The following is a 27319-nucleotide window of genomic DNA, read 5'->3' as shown; positions in this document are numbered from 1 at the left end:
TCATCTTAATATTTATTATTTTTATATATCAATGAAAATAAATGAATGTTACCTGGCAAACAATAGCTGGCGTCAAATTTGGCTGTTGCATTCACAAAGACTGGCATGTCTTCCGGACAGTTGCAGTATCCATTTGTACATAATGAACCATTTATTCTTGATGTGCAATCTGTTATTGTGGTGCAGGTTATATTTACCAGTTCATCTGCAACTGAAAATATGCTTAAATATTATCTCATAAAATTGCAGGAAAACCAATCTATATTCATCTCTGCAGTGCACAGTTATATTTATTTTGGCTTTTCTTAAGAATAAAGTGTGTTCTCCAAAGTTGGATTTTTTTTTTTGGTGATTTCTCGTCATATATAACAATATAATAAATTTTATTACAACCCCCAAACTTAATAATTTCTTGGGACCAACTAAAATGACGGAACTTTGGCGAATTTTTGGACTGCACTGTTGGCGAGCGTAATTGTAGCATATTTTTATTTTATAAGTTTACCTTATTTAAATAATCATAAATTTTAATCTTAACATTCTCATTTAAACTATTATCAAGGTTTATATCTCATTCTTAACTTATGTAATTCACTCATATCTCAAACTAAAACTATGTTTGTTTTGATTATGTTGAAAAATTTAAAAAACACGTGGTTATTGGTGCTTTCTGTCTTCTTTAACTTTTTGAAAGGAATTTTTGTCTTAACTTGCGATTCTCATTTTCAAATTTAAAATTTTGCAGGAAACCTTTTTTTTAAAAAAATAAATAAATAAAAGATAATATGACTGGTTATGAGGAATCAGTTATTTTCCTATTTCACAGAGTTTGCAGTGGAAAAAAAAAAAAAAAAAAAAAAAAAAGGATGAAAAGACATAAATTTACGATTTTCATGAAGATATCTTATTTATTACGATTTGACTTAATTCAAATAAAAAAAAATTTCAAAAATCACAGATTTTCACAAACACTAACAAAAAATAAATCAAACTGTGAGAAAATGAAACCAGTTCCAAAAATTCATAAAAGAAGACTGAATAAAGATTTAAACAAAAATGTTTCTGAATTTTAAAAGAAAAACAGAACGCAGGCTCTACAGATATTTGTGATTTTATTTTTCTGCTTTCGATTATTTTTTTTTTAAGTTTATAAAGTATCGTTTATCGTGTGATTCATGAAAGAACACATATATTTTTAAGAAACTTATTCCCATATTATTGAAGAGCATTATAAACCCTATTAGGTTGAATAGCACATCAGATTTCTTCAATTCAGTTACTATAAGAATAAAAGGGTAAATTAACAGGATCAAAATAAGAATGGCTTAAAGCAAGTAAGATTTTCTCATTCACATGAAGGGTAATTGGTCTAATTCCGCTCGATCTATTGCCATCATTCTTTTTAGTTTTATTAGACCCCCCCCCCCCGACTTTTTTTTTTTTTTGATAAAATGCAAACTAACACTCAAATTGTCAAGTGGTCGTATTAGAAGTAATAGCCATCCTATTAGCCCAAAATGGCCAACATTGTTACGATATCTACACGATGTTGGCTGGCATTCAAAATGTCGACATCGTAGAGATATCGTGCAATATCTTGTACTAATAGGGATATTACCTCCAGATATCTTATATAAAAAATTGATATTAAAAATATTTTGAAATTGATACTAAAATTATACTTACTTTCACCAGGAACATTTTTCAGCTCAGTAAATCCAAAAAACACTGACCAACCTTGCCCTTCCACTTGGAGAAGTAAAATGAAGAGTATTGCAAGACAATTTATTCCATAAAAATTTATAATTTTCATTTTTCAAACCATTTGATGGATCTGAGGAAAGGAAATACATGATTTATCATTAACAACAATTTATTTGAAATGTAAATAATAGTTTATTAGAGCTTTGATAAGCTGATTGAAATTTTATGTGCTGAAAGTGGCCTTATTTTGGATGGCTGAAATGAAAAAGATCTCCTGGATAAGTCTCAGTAATCAGCAGCTTATTTTAAAAATAATGTCCGATCGCCAAAATTGAATTTTTTTGGTGATTTCTTGATAAATGTGGTAATTCTAACATTTTTCATACCAACCCTAAAAGGCATTTGTTATCATTTCTTGTAACCATTTAGGATGGCGTACTTTCGGCGAGTTTTTGGATGGTTGTAAGTCTTACCTAACCTGATCCAGGTAATAGGCAATGGAATCAAAGTTACAGTGTACCGCTGATTCAATAAGAATCTTAATCCGCTTTAGAAATTTTCCAATAAAATATTTTTTTCAAATTTCATTGGAAAAAAGAGAGCAATTTTCCAGGACTTTTTTGTGGGCAAAGGGTCAAAATAATTTTAAGCTTTAAATTCTGACAAACTTATATCTCATACAACTTTAGAAGCCTTTCACTGTTCTATTTATTATATTATGTATTTCCCTAATTTTCCGTTTATATCTTTAGATATCCAATTACATCACAGGAAACAATGGTAGTATTTAAAAATGCGCGTACTTAAAAAATTTCCCATCGTTGTTTGATACCGAAGTTGAATCTTAATTGTAAGTACAAAACAAAGTTTAAAGATAATTTTTTATGCATTGTATTATAACCTATTCAACATAGAAAAATAAATCGAATCTTCAGTTCTTGATCTTCAACCATGAAAAAAAAATTATGTTGAAATATTTGTAACAATAATAGAATGAGTTTCACTTCAATAATGAAATATATTGTTATAAAATGCACTTAAAAATTCGCTTACTTTTTAACTCATTCACTGCCATGCAAATTTAGAACGTCTTGCCTTGGTTGTCAAAGCCGATCTAAAATTGCAGCCCACACTACGGGATATCTCGTGGTCGGCAGTTTTGGTGCACACGCTTACTAAGAGATATCTCATAGTAATGAATGAAGTGAATGAGGTAAAGGAGTTAAATTCAGCGCAAGGATTTAAAATAAAATCGCTCAGAGGTACACAAAATATACGTATGTGCCAAATTTCATAGTTCGAAGTCAAAGAATCTGGTCTATTAAGCACCAATACACACAAAAATTTTCATTATTATCAGGAAAATATTTATTATAACTATGCGACATGTAAATTTTTAAACATTAATATTTAAGCAGGCGTTCGGTATTTTTAAATATATTGTAATAACTAAATGAAGGCACCTGAAGCATAAAAGAATTGAGTATTCATGCTTGACAAGATTTTAATACTCTACTATAAATCACAAATTTTCTTATTTTGACGAATTTATTTAGTTAGCATTCTTTTAATTTTTTTACATGCGTCTAATCCCCCCCCCTTGTAGCCCCATCATAGGCAATTTCCACGAGTGCCGAGAAAAAGTCGGAAGTCCTTTATTGATTTTTGGCCAGCCAATGGCGGATTTCACATTATAAAACATTTGATTCATTTCACCATGACAAGACATTTAATTGTAATTTTGTTAATACTGATAAAAGCAGACATTTGACTGCAATTTTTTAATGCTGATAAGATTAGACATTTGATTGTATTTTTATTAATATTGATAAAAGCAGACATTTGATTGTAATTTTGTTAATACTGATAAAAGCCGACATTTGATTGTATTTTTTTAATGCTGATAAAAGCAGACATTTGATTGTAATTGTGTTAATACTGCTAAAAGCAGACATTTGATTGTAATTTTTTTAAATGCTGATAAAAGCAGACAATTGATTGTAATTTTTAATGCTGATAAAAGCAGGCAATTAATCGTATTTTCAATATTAATTAAAACAGACATTTAATTCCAATTCTATTCTATGAATACTGATAATTGATTTCACGAATGCTAATAACAGATTTTATAAATAATTTTCAATTTTTTAGGGGAGAGAGAGGAAGGAACTTGAGGCAAATAATTGCAGAATTAATAGTATTAAATTACTATTAATTCTAATTTTAAATATTCAATTAATAGTTGAAATCATCTATATCTACAATCTTCAAAATAGTAGTTTCACACTGTGTATATCAAGCCACGTGTATAAAACAAGTGAAATATTCTCTTAAATTTTAGAAACTCTTATTTATCTTTTAGGCAGTTTAGAAAACGAGCACAAGATAAAATTTCAGCTAGATTTAAAAATATGAAACTCTACTTTATTCTATATAACTTTTTAAATTTGGAAATCTAACTACAAATTGAATTTGAAATAAAAATGGAGAACAAATTGAATTTGTAATCAAAGAATATTATTGAAATACTAACCGCCTTTGTTCTCTCCATATTATTGATTATAATGTTTATATGAAATGTTATTTTTTATTTAATAAGATTGAAAAACATGAATTTAATCAGCTTACAAATCAATGCGCAAATGCAAATAAAAATAAATTTTAAAAATTAAAATGAAATCTACGATCGCAAATTTCAAGTTATCATGTGAGAACATTATTATTTTTTAAGTCAATTTTTTGTCTTAATTAATTTAAGTCATTAGCCAGTTTAAACCGGTTTGAAACAATCACGGGACTTCCTATCGGTCTCTATTCCCCCCCCTCTCTCTATATATATAATTTTTTTAAATTTTCATTTTCAATTTTTCTAGCTGGCAAACAAAATTTTGGAGCCCGACTGATTTTGAGATGAAATAACAGCTATGATGTCATAGTTCTACGTTAACCTTTTAAAAACGCATCTGCTGTCAAAGAAGCATACGTAATAATAATGCAATACTGGTAAAAGCGGGTAAAAATGTATGCTATTAAAAGATGATGATGAAAATTGCCATTTTTCCTTCATTCATTACCTACTCGATTTCGAGTTTCAAAACCTCCTAATCAAAACAACATCATGTTCTCACATGATAAAAAATGTATACTGCATTAAAAGCAAGTGTAAAAGTAAATATTAAACACTTGTAATAATTACACCTAAATATATAAAACTTAGTGATTTTTTTAAAAAAAATTCTTTATCAGAATTTGAATTTAAAAAAATAAGCTACATTTTGAAGTTTCCGAAAATTATCATTTTGATAACTTTCGAAAATATTATAGCACAAAAATAAACGCTACACATTTTTGAATTTAATATATATATATATATATATATATATATATATATATATATATATATATATATATATATATATATATATATATATATATATATATATATATATATATATATATTCTGTGATGGCAGTTCAGTTGCTATAAAATTCTTTAATCTAGATTTAAATAATTTTTAATGTATTTTTAAATACGTTTTGTAATAATATTTTTATTATTGCGAATGAAATAATAAAATTAAAACGCTTTTTTACGTTCTTTTTACAAACGTTTTTAATAAAATTTTTGAATATTGTGTCATTTATAGTTAATGTTTAACTTCAGACGTAAGCAATGATAAAGTTTTAAATTAATTTGCACATTTTAAACATTAATTAAATACATTTAATATTCTTATTAATCATTATATATTTTATATTTAATATATTTTAACACATTTAGTATATTTTAATTAAACATCAGTTTGCACATTTAATATTTTTAGCCACTTATATTATTGCTCTTTTAGCTTGACGCTTTTTTAAAAATTGAAATATGCTGATTCATTTTTTTTATTGAATCCTAGAAATTTTATTGAATAACCCTATGTTACGTAAATCATAAAAAATATACAGTAATACGCACAAAATTTCAATGTTAAATGATTCTTCTTCCTGCTCTTGTATTTTTTACGACTTGCTTCGATTCAGCACGTATGTAATTGGATTAGTTGGAATTTAATCGCATTTCTTTCAAAACTAAATTTCAAATTTTATGTGAAATGAATAGGAAGTAGATAGAAGTATATGGCAATGGTCTGGGAAAGATATCTTAAATATTACGAATTCCATGCTGTTAAATTATTAAAACTTCTTTTTCAGAGAAAACTTTAATATTTTGCTACCTTCAAAAGATTCAACTGAAATTTTAAGTTAATCAATATTCTGGTAAATTAGCTGGTCGCCAAAAGCGATTAGGTATAAATAAAGGAGATCTGCAAAATTGACTGTTTTTATTATATTTATGTACGCATTAGAGATGTCAGAATTTTTCTGATATTCTTAAAGTATACGTTGGCTTCGAATTTTGAATTCCTTTTTTTTTTTTTTTTTTTTTTTCATATACGTAGAATAGAGAAAGTGTTCTAATCAACAAAAAATTCGAACTCGAGGTTTTGAGGAATTTTCATATTTTAGACCTCCCTGAAATCTAAAAATACATTTTTTAGAAAATGTCCATCTGTCTATCTGTGACAAAGATAACTCAAAACACTTTGATCTAAACGGATGAAATTTGGCATATGACTTTACAATAAATTTGTAAATTTCTGTCAAATTTTGAGCACAATCTGGTGAGTGGAAGTGGTCTGGCTGTTCGAATATATGTTAACACGATAAATACAAAATGACGAGAGCTAGATTGATGAAATTTGATACACAGATTTAACCCTTATAGCGTAGATACTTATCAAATTTTTGAGCTAAATACAATAAAGAGTTGATCGTTTGTCGGTCTGTACTTTCAGAAACGTGTAAATGCGATAACTTGAATCCGGAATGACTTAAATAAGTCAAATTTAGTTTGGAAATTTATGACTACAAGTGTAGTTTTGTGTTATTTTTTCTTTTGGTAAAAACGCCTTTAAAATATAGATTCGATTTTCAGATACTATTAACCACATGCCAGAGATTAATCGCCAAGGTTGGCACGATAGATTCAGTAAAAAGGCTAAATTTACACCAAAGGTTAATATGTTGTAACTATTGCATGCCAATGCCATGCGAGGCATTCTCTGAGATAACATCTTTATTAGAGAGTATGCGAGAAAGTTTGGGGAGACTACATTTGCTGATTTACCTGGCTAATATCTGAATTAGGTAAATTCCTACTTTCAAATTTACTTAAATTTTGAAAACTTATTTTTTTCTTTGAATAGGATCTTTTCGAAAATCATACATTTCAAAAGTTAATTTTTGGGAATTTTTTAATAAAAAACGGATGTTATAACTTAATTCGAAAATGGATTAACTAATAAGAGGGATAGTGCTTTATGGGATATGCTTCTGTGGAATAGAACAAATTCAAATTTTTATGCATATTCTTTAATGATCGATAATATTGTTGTTTACTTGAGGAAATGCGCATTTATCCCCGACAGAAATATCGATCGTATCAGACGAATTCATTTCCTGGATTTTCAACCAATCTACAGGTAGAAATTGTTTATCCCAACTTCTGAATCCTTCTTAACGGGAGCAAGGGAAACTATTTGAATAAACTAGATCCTTATGTGTATCACGGATGAATGAATTCCATACAAATATATATATATATTTTACTGTAGATGGATGAAACCAGAGAGAAAATATTTCTATTAGATTTTTTGATATATTTTAAATATATGTACCATAAGCATTCCAAAAATATGATAAAAGCGATCTGCAAGCGAACGTGTTCGTGTACATTGTACTCTGAAAGAGAAAGTGTTGGACTTTGCAGTTTCAAAAATTTTGGAGTAAACATATTTTAGAAAGTGACAACGCACACTTAGGAGAGATTCGTTAAAATATTTAATTAAAAATTAACCGAAATAAATTTTTAATTAAAAATTTGTCGGGATAATTTCGGAATATATTGCAGCACAGGAACAATTTTTGTGCCACCTTAAATTTCTGTAAATTATCATTCCAGTAATATGTGTTTGGATTTCGAGCGAAATTTCTCTAATTTTTAACAAATTTTATGATGACGATTTCTTTTTTTAATAATATTAACTATTTTCATAATTCAAACCAATTTCGTTGTTAAGTCAAATCATTCAAGCACATTTTTTTTATTACGAAAATTAGAAAAATTCCAAAATTTCACTATCGTTTTCAAAGAAAATGAGCAGTGTGCAAACGATATTACTGGTAAATAAGCTTATTATAAAAGGTGGCTAAAAATATTCTAAACAATTTTCACGATTCAAGGAAAGGTACAGTAGTGACCGAAATTGTAAAAACCTTTTTGAAAAAGTGCATTTTAAAGATTTGATGTTCCTATAGCAGCAATAGTATTTGCAGGAATAGCTTAAAGCTATATATCTTTTAAAAAGATTATTTAACCAAAAATATAATGCATTTAGTTATTTTCAATTACCATTACTTTTTAAAGTTAAAACTAAATAACCCAATAAAGAAGCACACCTTTCTTAGACTAATAATTCATAGCTTTTCTTTATTTAAATGTAGATAATGAACATGAGTTTTAAAAATCTGATAAAGTGACATTTTGCAATCAGTAGAAATCAGCAATTAGTGACATGCTTTGGAACTTTTCTTTTATTTTCGTCAGATAATAACCCCGAACTTGGAATCTCTAGGCTTCTCTTAATTAAATAGGTATACATGGAACGATTTATTAAGAAAAAAATAAGCATGTTTAAGTAATTTACATACAGTACACAAAATAACACTACAACAACTATACCAATACAATACAATTATGAAACCATGTTTTGGAACTGTCAGGCTGTAATCCTTTCATTTTGTGTGTGTATGTATTTGCTATCAAGTTGGTCAGTACCTTTTTGTTTTCATCTATTTTGTAAGTTGTCAAATTGTATAAAATAAAAGAAATTACACAGACAGTTGACTTGTCACCCTAAAAACGATGTAAAAGTTTTATATTGCATAAATAAGGCTTTAGTTATAAAGAAGTTAAGCGGAAAATTGGTTAAAATCAAACTAGATTTGGAATTTCTAAATTTTTGAAGAAGTTTTAAGGAATTCAGTCACTAGAAAACAAAACTGATAAAAGCAGGAAAAAGAACAAAACACCATGTGGAGACAGAATAATGAAAAGACTATGTGCCTTGAGATAGAAGAAGACAATCAACTGGGAGTCTACAAAGTCAAATGGCGCAATGCAATGTGATTTTAAATGATAGGACCATTAGATTCATTTTGCAGGAATCTGGTATAAATGCAAGAATTCTATGAAAAAAGCAATTTTTAAATCCAGAATAATAGTTGAAAAGATTAAATTGAAATTTTCCTGTTAAATGGGCAGCAGAACAATGAGACTATGAGAAATTAGAACGAAATTTACTATTTCATAACAATGGAAAAAGTAAGGAAAATATCGATAAAAAAAATCTTTCTGATTGCCTTATACCTATTTTATATACCCATTTAGTGTTATGAACAGTGGCTGCATGAAAGCAAATTCCTTGAGCAGAAGCAGCATGATTACTGGGAATATAAATACCCAAAATACGTAAATAAAAAACTCATTACTAAATTGCTGCCTTCCATACATGATCTTTTCCTAGAAATTGAAGAATTTACATTTCATCGGGGTTCAGCTTCGTGTCATATTGCACTCTATGCAAAAACCGGTTTTAAGTAACCACAGCTCACTACCAGAATAACCTTGACCTTAACTTCATCGAACATGTATTGAACAGACTAAAGAAACCTGCTACACAAAATCAGTCCAACAATAAAAATCCCTTTAAATGAAACAATAATTTAATCTTAGTATTGCATTGTAACAACTGAGGAATTAAAAGCATTGGGGAACTCCGTGGAATCAGATTGCAAGGCTGTAATTGATGCTAATTTATTTATATTTATATTGCAAATTTTTACATATACTATTATTTTTAAGTTTCTTTTTTCTCATTTACAATTGTTATTACAATGCAAATATCCATTATAAAAATTATTTTATTAAATTCGTATCAAGAAAATGATATATAAATTTATTGTCTCTAAGGTATGTAACTATGTTCGAGGTGAATTTTTTGAAAAACGTTCGAAAACTGTTATGTTTTTGAATATTTGTATAAAAAAAATTGAAAAAAAAATCAATGAAACCAAAACATATGAGTTAGGTCTAAAAATTTTTTAAAAATTCGAAAAAAAGGGTTTTTTTTTTTTTTTTTTTTTTTTTTTTTTTTTTTTGGCTAAAAGGAGGTATAAAGAAAAATCTTCAAGTTTAGAGATTTATCAAGTGATTTGTCTTAATTTCAGAAGATAGCTTAAGGAATATATTATCTAGTTCCTCAACTAAAAAAATAAGCTGTATTTTTATCTTATCTTTAAATACTTGTGTTCTACTGATAAATTACACGAAATTTTCAATTTTTTTTTTCATATTGCGAAACAGTAAAACAACCAAAAATATTTTTAATGAATAGATTACTTATTGTCTATTTAAGAAATTGCAGAACATATTGAGAAATACTCTATAATATTCTAAATTTGAGAAAATAGCATCCAAAGATCTAAAACAGCATTATAACGTATGTAATTGCAAATATAAAAATCAGGGAAACTCTCCCCCCCCCAAAAAAAAAATGGATTTTGAAAAAAAATTCTAACGGTTTTATAAAGAAACCTGTTCAAACATTAAGAATCTATACTTATAATAAAGCTCAATGTGTGTGTGTGTGTTGGCGCTCTACAGGCCAGGTCATTTGACATACAGCTATCAAATTTGGTACATGTATACCTTAGAGGTCGGGAATGTGCACCTGGGGTCCCTTTTTTTGAAATTTTAATTAGAATTTTAATTATTAATTAAAAACTAACTTTCCCGCCAAAAGAATCTTCCATTTTCCCCACCGCCAACTTTTCCGCCAAAAAAATCTTCCATTATCCCCAGCGCCAAACGAGAAAGGCTTCCGTTGTTTTTTTCTCCCAACAGTAATGAGGCTAGGGTTAAAATTTTTCGGCGGATTATTTCAATCGGTTCTGCTTATTTTCTTAATGTTTGATGCATTTAAAATTAAACATTGTTAATGAATCAATCTTTCAGATTCATTCTGAAGTACTTTTGAATTAAAATAAAACAGAATAAAGGAAATTAAAAATTTCTAATCCGCATAGCGTTACCCCAACTGGCGTAGAAAAAATCACGTATTTGCGTTACGTAACCGGCGAAGAAAATTCACGCATGCGCATTCTGTTCTGATTGTTGCCATGACAACATGTATATGCTTATAGTTTTAAGTACAACGTTTTTTAAGTAGTTTTTTTAAAACCTGTTTTCAACCGTTTATTTTAAACGATTCGTTTTATTTTCTTAGTGTTTGATGCATTTAAATTTAAACATTGTTAATGAATCGATCTGCTCATAATGAATCTAAGAAAATTTTGTTGACCAACTCTTGAGATATTACATAAATTTAAAAAAATATTCTTTAGTGCCCATAAAGTTTAAAACGCTGAGTGACTCTATTTTCAGTAATCAGATTATAAAAAATGCTTTGTTTCAGTAAAAAATATTATTATATTAATTGAAGATAAATTCTTTCCACTTTAATTTAAAGCATAAATTCTACGGGTGCTAACAGAAAATGAGAGAGATACATATTACGTTATGACTGAAGGCCTTTATAATATTATGAATGAATTATATGATAATCAAAATTTGAAGTTTTAAAATATTTTGATGAAGAAGCTATTAAAGTAGAAATTGCATAAAATATTTAATTATTAAAATTTTAACGAACATTAAGATTGGCGAACCGGCTGGTCGCCAAAGGCGGCTAGTATTAAATAAAATTCACAGTTTCAAAAAAAAAAAAAAAGACTTTTTAACGTAATTACTTGTTCCCATTATTTACAACTGATTGTTATAAGCCATCAAGCCAAGATAACTAAGCCAACTTATTATAAAATTGCTGTTATAAACTATAAAAAATTATCTTAAATAATTATCTTAAAAATGTACTTTTATTAAAGTTTTTCAGAATTTCGCCTAGCAGTTTTGTCTTAGAGAACAGAAGAAAAAGAACGGATATGAAATAATAGCACGTATATGCGGAAATAAATTAACATAAGAGTATTCGATTTTCTTTTTATCCATTTACTTGGATTGAAGATTTTAAAAGCCTACCTTTACTCAAATAATCTGATGCATTTGTAACAAGTGTTCCAATGGGTCATGTCTATTTAAAACAAAAATGACTTTCTCATTCTCCCCTTGTTTCTCTGTGTAATAAACGTAATGGTATTTTAATTATGAGCATATCCGTGTGGATATCCTGTTTTTATGCAACTAAATTTCCTTTTTAAAGGATGTTGAATTCATGTTATTTATTTTTGATAGTTTTAACAATGTTTTAAATTATTTATTTTTTAATATGCAATCTATATTCAACTGTGATTGGTCCAGTATTGCCAAGTATGGCCCTTGTCCCATAAAATAATTATAGACTTAGCTCAAACTATAGTAAAATAAAAACATTAAACATGATGTTAAATTATCATCTATAATTGGAATTTTTTAAAATCTAATTCGAAATATGATTGTTTCTGAATCGTTTTCATTAATTTAATTTCTCTGTCTCATAAAAAATATTTAATTCTTTTTGTCATGTATGCGATTTTTTCCCCCTCTTTTTTTACATCTCAACTCTAAAAGAAGAAAGTATCTTTTCCCCATCAGAATGCAAACGATTATTAAAAAAAGATGCAAAAGAATTCTAATAAAATTGCCGTTCAATTAAGAATTCCTTTTGTAGAAGTTAAGTTATTTGCGAAGTAAAAAAAAAAAAAAAAAAAACTAATTTTTTTAGCCAATAAAATTATTTTTTAAATAAACTATTCTGTTTTTTTTTTCATTCATATTCTGTCATTATTTATGTTTTTTTAATCGTTTATTCGAATTTCAATCTATCAAAAATTTTGATGTTATTTACGGCAACCATATTTTGAATGTTAGCTATAGAATATTTTCTAAAGCTCTTAATTTGTTCGAGGACTTTACTGAGAAACAAAGTTTTCTATTAAAAATGAAATAAAAGTAGTTTTACGCCTTAAAATGTTTTTGATTATATTACATTATATGTGATTTATAACGCTTAAAATTTTATTGTACAATTGTTGTATTGTACGTAGCTTGTTAATTAAAATAGCTTCTCGATTCGTTTTAAGATTGTAAAATATTTTAATTACAATTATTATTTATTGATTAAAATTAATTATTGTTTATTTAGTAATTATGCACTTTATTAAAAGTGTGACAGATAATTTTTTAATTAAGCTTTATTTTATCTTATAGACCTCATTTTTTTACCCTTTTTATCTTAAAGCAAGAATTAAGTTAGATTAATTTTTTTTTAAATTTTTATTCCATGAAATGTGAGCTAGTGAAGTTTCATTTATTTTATTCTATTATGTCATCTATGTTATAGTAAATTAAACTTCATAAAAACCGTTTTCAAAACCACATCTTTATTGGTAAAAGTACAGTTTCCCCCCATTTGGTTATTTTTGTGTTGTTTTTTAATCTTTAAATTATAATTTATTGTTATAAATGTTATAGTCTTATAAAGGTGTTTTAAATTAAAGCCTTATCGCAATATTTCTATGTAGAATTAAAATTTAATTAAATTATTCAATTAATTTATAACTGTGTTTTGAAATAGTTAAAATTGTGTATTGTTATAAAGAATACATTAGCGTTCGAAATTTCAAAATTCATGTACAACAGGTAAAAAGTGAAAAGATGATTGCAAAATTATAAACATTAAGCAAGTTAAATAAAAGTGAGTAAAAAAATACTATACTTCGGATGTTATTTGATTTGAAACGAAAAGAAAAATAAAAAATAAAATTCTACATCAGAATTTTTTAAAAAGCTTCACCCACGCCTAACCTATTTTTTTTTTTTTTTTTGAGTGTCAAAAATTCTCGTGACCCATTTCCACCATTGCTACTCCAAAATCAGAAATTAAATAAATAAATAAAATAAAAAAAGAACGCATCAATTCATCATCATTAAAAGAATCTTTTGGCGGAATGATACTCTAGCCTGATTTTTTGGAACTTCTGAATAAAATGGCGGACTGTATTAAATATGCCATTCTAGCAATACTAAATAGGATTTCATTTTAATTTAGGTTTAGATTTTTCGGGGGGTTGAGTTAAACGTGGATAATAGAATTGGTGACTTTTCAGTGATAATTCTAACGTTTTAATTGTTTCAAGGTCTTAATTATTTAAAGGTTTTAATTGTTTAATGGTTTAAAATGTTTATAATTTATAAGTTCCATAATTGCTTTGTATTGCATAGAAACTTAAATAGATATATATGTAGTTACTATTGAAACACCTATTCATAAGTTTATTGAATTGAAATCTCCTTGAGGACTGCATACATTAACTGAATTATTTGTTTAGAATTCCTATTATTAAAAATTATTTGTTTATTTTTAATGAAATAAAAAAAATTGTGCGTCAGTATGTATAGGGCTATAGGCTCTCTATAGGAACAACATTTCATTTAGAGTTATCAAATTTAGCACAAATATACTTTAGAGAATGGGAATGGGGATTTCAATTCAAGCAATTTTTAAAAATTTTAATTGCAATTATGGGTTGCAAAGTTGAAAAATTACGTTGACTCCAAATTGTTATTGAGTCCTTAAAATTGAGCTTCTTTAATAATTGCATAAAAAACACCTCCTTATGAGAAATTGCCTTTTCTCTCTTGGCAATAATTAAATTCTTTGTATATCTTTATGTTTGTAAAATTATTAGTTAAATTTAAATCCAATGTAAATGGACAGGTACAAAGTTTTTAATATCGAAGAGACTTCAGGAACTTCTAATCTTTTGTCTCAAATCATATTTTCACCGATCAAAAGCAATAAGAATAGGATAACCGAGCTTTTAATACCTAAACAATTAATTAACTTAAAATACTGTCTTCAAATTTTAATTATTGACAGCTTTGACTCATATTACTTGCAGGTTTTGCTTGCAATTTGCACAAAGCAATTCTGTTTTTTTATGTATTTATTTACATAATTTTTTAAATCTAACTTTAAACACTCAATAGATTTGCTTTGCGTCTTTCATGCATCGGTAGAGTGCTGTTAAATTTATATAACTAAAGTACGTAATTTATTACGTTCAAACTCGATTCATGCATATTAGAATTCATTTGGAAACTAAAAACACATCTTGTGTAATACTAACTCCCAAATAATTCAAAATAGTAATAAATTTCCCAAATAAGTGAAGTCTAATTAGATATTGTTTGTATCAGGTTCCCGAGATTAGCACTTTTCGATGCTGGCACATCGTTAAGGAGTGATACGCAGAGAGATGAGCGGTTATTACCCTTCCCAATTCCGCGCATAATCTTTCACTCTACTGCTAAATGTACACATCTCCCCCTTTTACCTTTCCTCACAATACTTTTTTGACGACATAAACTCTTCCTGATGCATGCGCAAAAACGTTGAGAGTTTCAGATTCCGAGAATGTTTTGCTTTACAACGGGACGTTTAGTTATATTAATGTCCCATTGTAAAGCAACACTAGGGCTATTTTGGGACGAACTTCGTAATTTTGAACCGCGGTCAAACGCCGAAGACGACACCTGAGCTGGCACTCCCTTCTCCACACCACACCAGCGGGAGAACGTTTGGCTCTGACGGATTTAACGTGCAACAGACCCCCTTACACGACGGTTCTTCGGTGGAATCGGGTCTCGAACATGAAATCCTACGGCTCACGAGCCGAGCCCTTACCATTAGGCCACCGCGACCCACAGTAATAGACAATAACAGATTTCCGATTAGGCTACGACCTAAGTAAGCTATGCTGAAGGGATTACAGCTGGTCGATTCAAAAAATATTAATAAGCCTACATTCCAAATAAATAAATTTGTAAAAATACAAATCTTATAAGTTATAAAATACTTGGATTATATCAACGCTTTGACAAGTATTCAAATATCTGTTTTATTACGTTCACTTAGTTATTACAGTATTTAAAATCCTTGGAAATTTGTTTAAACGATGTTGTGATAAATGCGCAATCTTGAATCGCAATTAAATCGGATTTCGAAATAGACAACTGCCTAGGTCAGAGAAGGAGCCACAAGTAGGTCGATTGAAAAGATATTTTTTCCTAGTTGCCTAATAAATAAATTTGTAAAAAAAACTGCAAATTATTAAAATGAATTAGCATTTTATCACGTATGATTCCTTAGATTCCCATACATCTCATTATATTCACTTAGTTATTAAAACATTAATAAGCACCACACACCTTCAATGATTTTGTATGCAAGCATGGATGACAGAAAGTCTACATTAATAAGGAATAAATGAAAACAAAGGCATTTTTACAAAATTAATAAAATGACTGAAAATAAATTATTAACATGTTAAAAATATCGAAATGTGTCCACTTCACTAAAACAGGTGGTCTCATAATGTACATTGTTGCAAAATATCTACATCCACCACTGATCATTGTTACTAATAATAAAGATGAATATGAGTGCCTGTATGTGTTAGCATTCAATAGGTCACACCGAGTACCTACCTACTACCAAATATGGCCCATATATATCTTGGAGGGAGGGAATGTGTACCTGAGAGAATTCTTTTAAAATTTTAACTAATTAAAAATGAGAGTGAATTTGGTGTTTTCGAAACAATCTCCGAAAATACTACTGCAAAATAAAAAATAAAAATTGTTTTTATATACCTTTTCAAAAATTTATTCCTTTGATATCAATTTAAGAAACGTGTATATTTTTCCTGATTTTTAGCATTTTTTTAAAAATATTTTGTGGCCTAATTTCTAATAATAGAAATTCACCGTTTGACCTAAAATTTAAACTGTCTTCATTGTTTCATTAAATATTTAATAGCGTTGTTTTCTTCCATCGTTGGAAGTGAATGAAGAAGAATTCTATTTATTATCGCTGTAGTTTAAAACGTGAATAAAAAAATTATAGTATCTCGAAATTTAAAACATAAATGAATCGGACGTTTACATTTCCAATTTTGCTATGATGTCATGAGACTGGTCTCCAATAGGAAAATGCCTGTCAGTTTGACAGAATCATGGGCATGAAGTTATATCTAAATAATTTAATTGAAAGTGAACATATCCAATACTTCCGGTGGGCTAACTAATCGCCAAAAGCAACTACAAAATATACAAAAACATATAAATTTTCACGAAGTTACAAGAAAAAGTAATCATCAACCTGTTTATTAAATTAAAAAGTGGTTGAAATGTGAAACATAATTGAATGGTTAATAAAAAAAATAGAGGTCTCATAATGTGTTCGATTTGCGACCACTAAATGTCCTCTGATATTAGAAAAAGATTCTCAATAAGAGACTCAATAAGTTTCTCAAATTGTATGTATATGAAAATATTTTTTCTTCCACTTCAATTATTTTTCGAGGATTACGCGCCCTTTTCCCCATCAATTATAGGTGCGGTTTGCCATATGACGGATTTAGGTTAAGTGACGTAGTTCCACTTCTGTTAAGCTGAGGCTGAAGTTGTCAGTTCCTTCTGCAACATCTACTTTGATTGCGGAATCGTTCTGCTAGAATGTGTGTATTTCCTACCAATTATTTAATCTTGGAGTTATATTTTAAAATAGAGCAACGACTATTTTGCTAAATAACATTAAAATTAAGAGATGAGTTGTCAGAGAATTTTATAAATGAAGTTTAGATTTATGTAAAAAAAAAAAAAAAAACATAATTTATATCTATAGTTGATAAATTAATGAATTCAAAGAAGTGTTCAATTTTTTTTCATTTTACTTTTGTTTTTAAAGTTTGTAAAAGTTGAGAATCATAATTTTCTTATTTATCAATGAGATAAAATTTTATTTAAAAATATTATATACAAATTTGCTGAAAACGATTTTTTTTTATTATAATGAACAAGTAATAAAACAAAAAATTATTAATTACCGTAGATATTTCAGAGCTTATTTGTCAATTTCTTTAAGTATACAATTCATAATTTAAATCTCAGTAAATTATAGAAAAGTCACTTTTTTTCAGTTTAAAATTTTGCTACTTTTCTTAGAAATATATTTATTAAAATATTAGATTTATTTGAAAAAAACTTCTAGCTTTCCACAGCAAAAATTTAAAAATATATATACATCTCATTTTCATTTTAATTTATCCTTTCCAGTAGAAAATGCTAATCGAAATAGTTGATTACACCTATTTTATTTCTGATATAAATAAAAAATATTTTTCTTTAAAAAATTAATTTAATTGGACAAGAATGAAAATATTTCAAGTCATTAATTTAAAAAATTGAATAATTCTTAAATTATTGTGAACTCGGAATGATTTTAAAAAAATTTTAGTTAATTAAAAATTTAGCGAAAACTTTCAGAAATATTACAGCACAAAAAGTTTAATATTATCTTAACATTTAAAAAATGATGTTTTCAGTGATGTTAATTTATTTGTTGTGCCGGTTTTTATCCATTTTTAGTTAATTAAAAAATTATTTTTAAGCTTATTTTATAAATTTTATTTTGAAGTAAAATTTATGTCGCTTTCATTGTTGGCTCTAGTTATTCATACGGATTTTTTTTTTTTTTATCATTGCTATTGATGAAAATATGAAAACTCGGCTCCTTTTTCGATGAAGAGTTGGTCACAGTACAAGCCATGTTGTTTATAAAAATTTAATTTCTTTTTTTCTTATAATTAAAATTTACTTCCAAAACCAAGGTATAATGAAAAAATTTTATAGTGCACCTATTTTTAAACACTGCTGTCTTTCTTGTGATATAATGGATTGTAGAAGAATATAAACAGAGAACTAGAGAAAAGCAAAGCACAAAGCATAAAACGATGTGAAGCTTCTAAAACAGTATGAGTTATATAGTATTAAGACGTAATTGCAAAAAAAGAAAAAGTTTTTAATTAAAAATATCCATCAGTCATTAATCTAGACAGACCAGTTGATCATTAAAAGCAGATAGTTTAAATTAAATGAAAAAAAAAATATATATAATAAAATGAAATCGACTATTGCAAATTTCAAGTTATCATGTGAGAACATTATTATTTTTTAAGTTATTATTTGTCTTAATTAATTTAAATCATTAACCAGTTTAAACCGGTTTGAAACAATCACGAGACTTTTCCATCGATCTCTATTCCTCTTTCTCTCTCTCTCTTTATATATATATATATATATATATATATATATATATATATATATAAATATAAGTTTTGAAGCTCGACCGAAAAAAAAACAAAAAAAAAAAAAAAAACATCGTTTTTCTAAATATCGACGAATACGTAGTCTGAGAGTCTGGTGGCAAACCGGTTTAAACTGGTTAATGAGTTAAATTAATTAAAACAATTCGTAAGAATTCAGAGAATGTATAATTTGGAAATCAAGTTGTAACTTTAGTTGGCGATAAATTGCCAAGTGTGACAACCTTCTGCATTATTTTCTAATAACCTTATTTTAATTAGTTGAAATTATCCCTGAACCAATAATCTTTATGATTAAACAAACAATATTTTAACTTGTTTGGTTTATTAAAAAAAAAAAAAAAACACTTTGCGCGAGTTAGGCAACAACACTGTGATTTCCAAGGAAAATACTACAACAGCAGACGATAGATAATGGAAAAACTATACTGTGACAGCCGACTCTAAAATAAAACTACATTAGCAGACGATAGATATTTCAAAAGCTATACTGTGAAAGCTGACTCCAAAATAAAAAGGGTATAATTTGTTGCCTACATATTTTGAGGCTTCAACAATTTGTTGCCATCAAATCGCTTCAAAAGCCTCAAGCCAAAACAACATCTTTATGTTTTATCATGTTCTCACATGATAAAAAGAAGTCATGAGAAGTTGTAAAATTTTTAAGTATTCATTTGCTTTTCAAATTAGAAAGATTACAAATAGCGAAAATAAAATAAATCTATGAAGTATTTTAAGAAGCATTTATATCAATAAATTTACAGGAAATTCGAGTCTAGTTCAACAAGGAATGATAATGTTTTAAATTTAATTCTTGGATCATTCTATCATTTTTAAATGCTTATCCGATTGATAACATACATACACATAAAAAAATTGTATTTCATTTGGCGCCAACGCACGTGTGTCTAAAAGCGATAACTAAACAATGAAAAATGCTACTGCAAGATATACTTTAAAAAAATTTTTTTTAATTTTAAATTATTGATAAAGCTGCTTGGAATAAAATTAAGCAAATTCTAAAGAGAAGTAAAAATTTTTTTGTTTCAATAATATGCTCCAAAACCAATAAGTTATAATGCTAAAACTCCGATTAATGTTTAATTGAAAATCTAATATAAATTTTTGAAAAGCTTTCTTAAAGCCAGTACCTATTACCCAAGAAGTAACGTCCAAATTTTATAGCTTTCTAAATTTTAACCAAATTTTATTTTATACCAAGAAGTACGTCCATAATTTTATAGCTTTAGATCTAATAGTCTGCCTAGTAGAGTGTTTTGAATTGTGTACCACTCATATCGTATGGCGTAACAGGCACTTTGCAAATGATATTCAGCCTATAGGCATCATCAAATTAAAATTTTTTAAAATTTATTCAAGGCAAATTTTTAAAATAAACTAAAATAAAGATATATATAATATATCTTATTGCAATTTTGCAAAGGAAAATCCTTATGCTATTGATTTGTAACGGGAAAAAAAACTAAATAGCTAAGAAACACAAAGTACTCATTTTTTGCTTGTCCAATCAATTCATTTAAAAAAAATAAAAACTTCCCAATAAAGAATTATATAACTTCTTTATTATATTAGATCGAAATACCAATTTTATTAAAATATTTGTACTATGTGAGAAAATGAATTATAAAGACATGTATTAAAACCTAAAAATTAGACAAAAAAGATAACTTTCAATTTAAAAAAAAAGTGATAAAAATTTCATTTCTGGGCAAATTTTTTTTGAATAATTATTTTAAAAAATATATCGCTTAATTACTTCATTCGATGTCAAATAATCTTAATTCGTATAGAAATCAAACAATAGTTCTGAAAACTTTTCTGTTTTAAGAATTTTAATTTCTCAATAATTTGTGCCATATGCATTAAATATGCTGTATGAAATATATTAACTGCTTAAGGTGAATAATATAGCCAACAACTATTAGAGAAATTTTTGATTGTTAAAGGAATATTGGCTTGGCTAGTTTTAATTTATTAATGTGGAATGCTTAATTATTTCAAAATTTCACGCTTGTTGCTTGATAAAGGAATGAAAATCGAAATTTATACAAAAAACAATTACTTCATTCTATGCTATTATAAGCGTTTGGGGTTAAATGTATGTGTATAACCAAACTGAACAGCAAAATTAACATATGAGAAAAATTGCAAAATATCTACGCCATTATACATATTAGGTGAAAGAATGAAGGAATAAAATGATTAGGAATAAAATGGAATTAGGAATAAATTATTAATAATTAATTAAAATTAGGAATAAAATGACAGCTTACAAATTAAAATAATTAAGAAAGGAACTAAGAAAATCAAATCAATTGAATAAACAAAGTATGAAGAAAAGTATTTAAAATGTGATTTAGAAAGAGCTAACTGTCATAATTTTCAAAATAAAAATTTTAAGGAAAAATTAAAGGTATTTATGTTTTCAGATTTGCGGAATCAAAATGTTCTAAAAGAAAAAAAAATTCGAGTTATAGTAATTACGAATTTAAAATGAAAGTAAAATTTTGCTATTTGAAATCAAAGCAAATGTTTATTATATAGAACGTCAATTTAAAGCTGATTTGAGAAAATATTGTAATAAAAAGCTTATCTAATGAAATTAAACAGTACTTTATTCTATGAATTGGAACTTATTTTAAGAGGTGTATAACATCAAACTAAGGGTAAATGAAAATTTGCTTTGAAGTTAATGTATTTAATATATAAAAAAAGTAAACTTAACAAAACATAAAATTATTAAAATATCGTTGAATACAAGAAAAAAAACTGCAACTGCAAATAATAAAACAACATTTTAAACATTTTCTTTTAAACTAGAAATAAACTATACAACAATAAAATTAATATTTATTGAAAAGATAATTTTTCGAATTTAAAAATGGTGTGAAAGAATCATTTTTTGCAAAATAATATTTTCGAATGATACAGTGGAAAAACGCCAACAAACTTTTTTATTAATTGAAAATTTAACTAACATTTGGGCTTTGAAAAGTTAACAGTGATTTTTATTTCGATTTTGAAATGACCACGTGCCGAATTTCATCAATATTGCACGAAAACTGTAGATTTACATATGAAGCACACACGTACACAGATACTCTGCTTTATATATATATTTATATATATACATACAGAGAGAGACACATGAAATACATCTTATATATGAAATAAAATATAATGAACTTCTAAAAAAAGGAATTAATCATGCATAACATTTTTTACCGTGAAGTTACTTGAAAGTCCGAGGTTTTTTCATGCATGCAAGTAAAAATGAATTTTTAAAATAACACATGAAATAACTAAGGAAAATGATAGACTATAAAATTACCGTTAAAACTCCATTGCTTGTACGTAATTCTGTTTATTCACCTTTATAAGAGCAATCATCAGTAGAGTCATACATATTTTTAATCTATCACTGAATGATGTTTTTCTCTAATCTCTAACCCGATAAGAAATGAAAAAAAAAATCAATACAAAATTCGATTGTTGTTTAGTGATCTGTTTCCATTTTGTGTGATAATGTAAAAGTTATATTTTTTTCACTTAAAGGCTTATCGTAGCAAAATCCAAAAGAACATTTTAGTACTCAAAGGCAATTATTCTATAAAGCAAAATCAAAGAATCGAATAAGTTAATACTGTCTTGTTCATGTCATTTTTTTATATCTTCTGCAAAAGATTTTTAATAACGGTAAAGTTGAGAAATCGTTTAGTTTTACCTACAGTTTAATATGTATTATATATACAATGGCTCAAAAAATTGAGAATACACCTTACTTTTACTTGATAAATGCGGCTTTCAATATAAATAACAAATTACCGGGAAGTGCAAACATGTTTTTATTTTTACACATAACAAATGGTTTAATTTAGTGTAAAAATAAAGAAAAATCAACGAAATTCTTCTAAGTTGAAAAGTTTCAGAAGCATTTTAAATAAACATAGGTAGAATTTTGCCTCAAAAAATTGAGAATACACCAATGAAATTTTTGCAATACCACGCATAAAAACAAAGTGTCACTATTATGTTGCATGTCTTTTCTCTTATAATGGTCTCTAAACGTCATGGTACCGATTCGACCCATTTTTGGTGTTATCTGAAGATATTTTGACCATTCTTCTTGCGCCACTTGTTTTAAATGGGTTTTGTTTCTAATTTTGTGTTTTTGAACCCCTTTTTCGAGTATAGCCTTCGAATATTCAATGACATTGAAGTCGGGGTACTGTGGTGGTGTGTGTAACTGCTGTTTACAACGAAAAAAACACCATATTTTGATATTACGTGCATTTTGTTTGAGGTCGTTGTCCTGCTGGAAAAAAAAATTTCCATCTAAATCCAAATTTTTAACACTTCTATTCAGTTTGCTGTGACCATATGGTTCATCCAACTTGTTGCAGAAGCTTTTCAAACCATAGACAGAAGTGTAAGTGCTGAAACTGTGCGAAATGCCATTAGACAAGCTGGATATAAAAGTCGCATTGTTAGAGAGAAACCGTTCATCAGCTTGCAAATTCAAAAAAACATTTGAAATTTGCAAAAACTCATCAAGTGAAGACCAATAACCTTTGGAAAAAAGCTATGTTTAATAATGAAAGAAAACTCAACATTTTTGGCAGTGACAGCCATCGTACTGTACGGATAAAGCCTAATACTGCTTTGGGTCCAAAAAATTTTCGTCCTACAGTTAAACATGATCCGTACATGTTACGTCCTACAGTTAAATCTGTAATGATTTGAGGTAACATGGTTTCATCCGGGGTAGGAAATTTAATTTTTATAGATGGCATTATAAACGATATGATTTACTTGGATATACTTCGCAGCAATCAAAAGGAAAGTGCTAAAAAATTAGGTTTAGATGGTAATTTCATTTTCCCGTAGCGCAATGACCCCAAACAGAATACACGTAACTTCAAAATACGGTGTCTTTTTCATTGTAAATAGCATTTACACACATCATCACAATACTCTGACATCAATATCATTGAATATCTGTGGACTACACTCGAAGCAGTGGTCCAAAAATACAAAATTAGAAACAAAACCCATTTAAAACAAGTGGTGCAAGAAGAATGGTCAAAATATCTTCAGATAACACCAAAAATGGGTCGAATCGGTGCCATGACGTTTAGAGACCGTTATAAGAGAAAAGACATGCAACATAATAGTGACACTTTATTTCTATGCCTGATATTGCAAAAATTTCATTGGTGTATTCTAAATTTTTTGAGGTAAATTTCTACCTATGTTTATTTAAAATGCTTCTGAAACTTTTCAATTTAGAAGAATTTCGTTGATTTTTCTTTTTTTTTTACTCTAAATTAAACCATTTGTTATGTGTAAAAATAAAAACATGTTTGTACTTCCCAATAATATGTTATTTATATTGAAAATCGGATTTATCAACTAAAAGTAAGGTGTACTCTCAATTTTTTGAGCCACTGTACCTGTATATGCTTGTATATGATTTAACCCTTTTATATGCTATAATGTGTATATTCATGCGTCGAATTACAGGGTTTTCATGGTAATTAAGTTAAATTAACAGCAATTTAAAACGAAAAAAAAAACCCACTTCGACTTACTTAAAAATCTCATATGTTAGATTTTATATTTTTATACGGATTGAAATAATAATAAGCGTCCCAAATCGGACTGGCCATCTAATTAGAGGATTAAATGTATTCATCGATCAGGACAGTATCATCGAATGAGGGTTCTTAAGTATCTGCCACTAGGAAAAATAATTTCATGTTTCGTGACACCAAGGAAGGAAAATTATTAAAAAAATGAAAGGACGAATGATATATAAAAGTTATTTTACCAATGAATTTTACTAAAATGCTTTCATGAAAAGATTATTCTTTAATCACTTTTTTTTTGGAAAGCTAATTAAAAATTTTGCTAGTCTTTATAATACATTTTTTATAAACTATGATAACGTCTTGTTTATATAAAGGTGTCCCAAAGTTTACGCAAGATTTGAATTTGCCACTATTCGTGCAGTAAAGTGTTGACAACCTTATTAAAAAAAACCATTTGACAGCTGATAGTTGCGGTTAGTAAAAATGGAGCGTTACACGATAGAATAAAAGGCTAACGCAAGATTTGAATCAAATTAAAAAAAACCCACAGTTTTTATTTTATATTTTTATTGGATCGTAAAGTATACAGGATAGGGCTATGTATGGAATAACACATAAGGCAAATGAGCTCCACGGCTTTGCTGGTATAAACGAACTCTTTTGTCGAAATATTCCACGACCATTTTGCCTAAATGTGATTGAATTTCGTTGCTAGTGCGTGTTGGCAGATACTTTTGACTTCAAATAAAACCATAAAAAGAAATCCAATGGTATTAAATCACATGATCTAGAAGACCAATTCTCAAATCTTCGAACTGTGGCTACCAGACTTTCATTATTTTTGAAATACTGTTCAACAATGAAAACACGCTGTTCTATCGCATAACGTTCCATTTTTACTACCCTAAACTATCAGCTGTCAAATGGAATTTTTAATAGGATTGCAAACTCTGTACTGCACAAACGGTGACAAATTCAAATCTTGTATTAATTTTGAGACGCCTTTTAGTATATAACTACCTTTGACGTTAGGCCTTTGCCAGGAATTGGTATTTCATTTCAACTAAATCGTTTATGCATAATTTGATGATCGTAATTCTTTCAACAATTTTTTTTAACTATCAAATTGGTCTAGAACATTAAAGCTATTTTACACCCATTTTGTTTATGTGTACATAACACTTTCTCACTCAGTCACTAACTCACTTCACACAGTCAAGCCTCATGACATCATATTTCCATTAAATTAAGGTGTCGTGGTTATTTATCTTCAAATTGCATGCTGTCTTTAATGCTGTTGTCACTTTCCTTTCTCACTCTTCATGTACAATGAGTACAAAAAGAAAAGAAAAAAGAATGTCTCTTCTTCAATTTTCAAAAGTGGGAGAAAATTATGTGATTAAATATTTGATGAAAACTACGAAAAGGCTCGAATGCCATTGCAATAATGAAATGTTAAGCAAAAAAAAAAAAAAAAAAATAGATTTAAAGAAAAATTTCATGACAGTTAAATTGATTTCATTAAAAGGATTTTTTCTTGAATCATAAAATCTTGCACAAATCAATTTTGGGAAATTATATTTTCGGAAGCTATTGCTGAAAAACTTAAAAGACCTCAATTTTAAATTATTAAAAATTATAGTTAAAATTAATTAGTTAAAAGTATAATAAAAATAGATGTGAGGTACTCTGAGCTATTTTTTATTGTAATTTTTCCATTCTCCAAAATATGTTTGTGCCAAATTTGCTAGCTCTCCATCAAACAATCTGCGCGCCATGTCTGTTTACACATTAATAAATTCAAACTGACACACTTTCACCTTTGTTATTATTAATAATATTAGACTGTTTTCTGCTACTGCTAAATGATATAGTTTCTAAATGATATAGTTTTTTTTTTTTTTTTGTTTAAAAAATTATGTCTCTAATTTTTATTAAATTGCTTGAAAGGGTCTAAATTATGCAAAAGCCATACTTTAAGAGTATTTTAGATATAATTTTAGAAGCACAGATTTAATATAGATGAATTAATTTACATAATTTTCAACAATGGATTTTATTGTTGCATTGGAATTGTAATCATTGTTCTTGCTTCATCAAATATTTAAGCGAGTGATTTTTTTCACTATTGAAAGCTAAAGAAAAAGCTTTCTGCTTAATTTCTGCGTAATTTACTAGATGAATAAACAGCAAGAGAGATTTCCCCAAAGCGTTCTCGCATATACTCTAATAAAAGTGCTATTTCCAAAGAATAGCACCTAATTGGCATACAATAATCACGGAATATTAACCTTTGGTGTGAATTTAACCTTTTTACTGAATCTTTCGTGCGATCCTTGTCGAATTTTTTATTGGTTAATCTCTGGGATGCTATTAATAGTATCCGAACATCGAATTTCTGAGTTAAAGGCATTTTGTCCAACCAATGAAAACAAAAATTTGCCACAAAGCTACAATTCTAGTCACAAAATCCCGTACCAAATTTAATATATTTAAGTTATTGCGTTTTTTAGTTATCACATTTGCATGTTTTTTGAAAGTACAGATCGATAGGCAATCAAACTCTTATTGGATTTGGCTCAAAAGTTGGCGGATGTTTACACTATAGATGCTAAATACGTGTACCAAATTTTATCTATCTAGCTCTCTTCATTTTGAAGTTATCTTGTT

The 27319-nt window shown here is 27.6% G+C and overlaps 1 protein-coding gene across 3 annotated transcripts in view; it reads right to left on the bottom strand.

Annotated features, from left to right (window-relative positions):
- LOC129966547 (uncharacterized) overlaps positions 1–22497 on the bottom strand; it is a 47729-nt gene extending 25232 nt beyond the window's left edge. The window contains exons 1-3 of one of the 3 annotated variants that reach the window (XM_056080989.1): positions 22390–22497; positions 1687–1834; positions 53–211 (exon numbers count right to left, since the gene is read on the bottom strand). In XM_056080989.1, coding sequence (XP_055936964.1) covers positions 53–211; positions 1687–1813 — 286 coding nt within the window. In that variant the 5' untranslated portion in view covers positions 1814–1834; positions 22390–22497. Of the gene's footprint in view, positions 1–52; positions 212–1686; positions 1835–11910; positions 12025–22283 lie in introns of those variants that run through there. The other 2 variants (XM_056080990.1, XM_056080991.1) reach the window with 2 other exon arrangements.
- Between the last annotated feature and the right edge of the window lie 4822 nt (positions 22498–27319).

Source organism: Argiope bruennichi, chromosome 4, assembly GCF_947563725.1.
Source record: "Argiope bruennichi chromosome 4, qqArgBrue1.1, whole genome shotgun sequence".
NCBI classification, from domain to species: Eukaryota; Metazoa; Arthropoda; class Arachnida; order Araneae; family Araneidae; genus Argiope; species Argiope bruennichi.
Note: the sequence above shows the minus strand (reverse complement) of the source record. Positions and strands in the feature narration are given on the sequence as shown.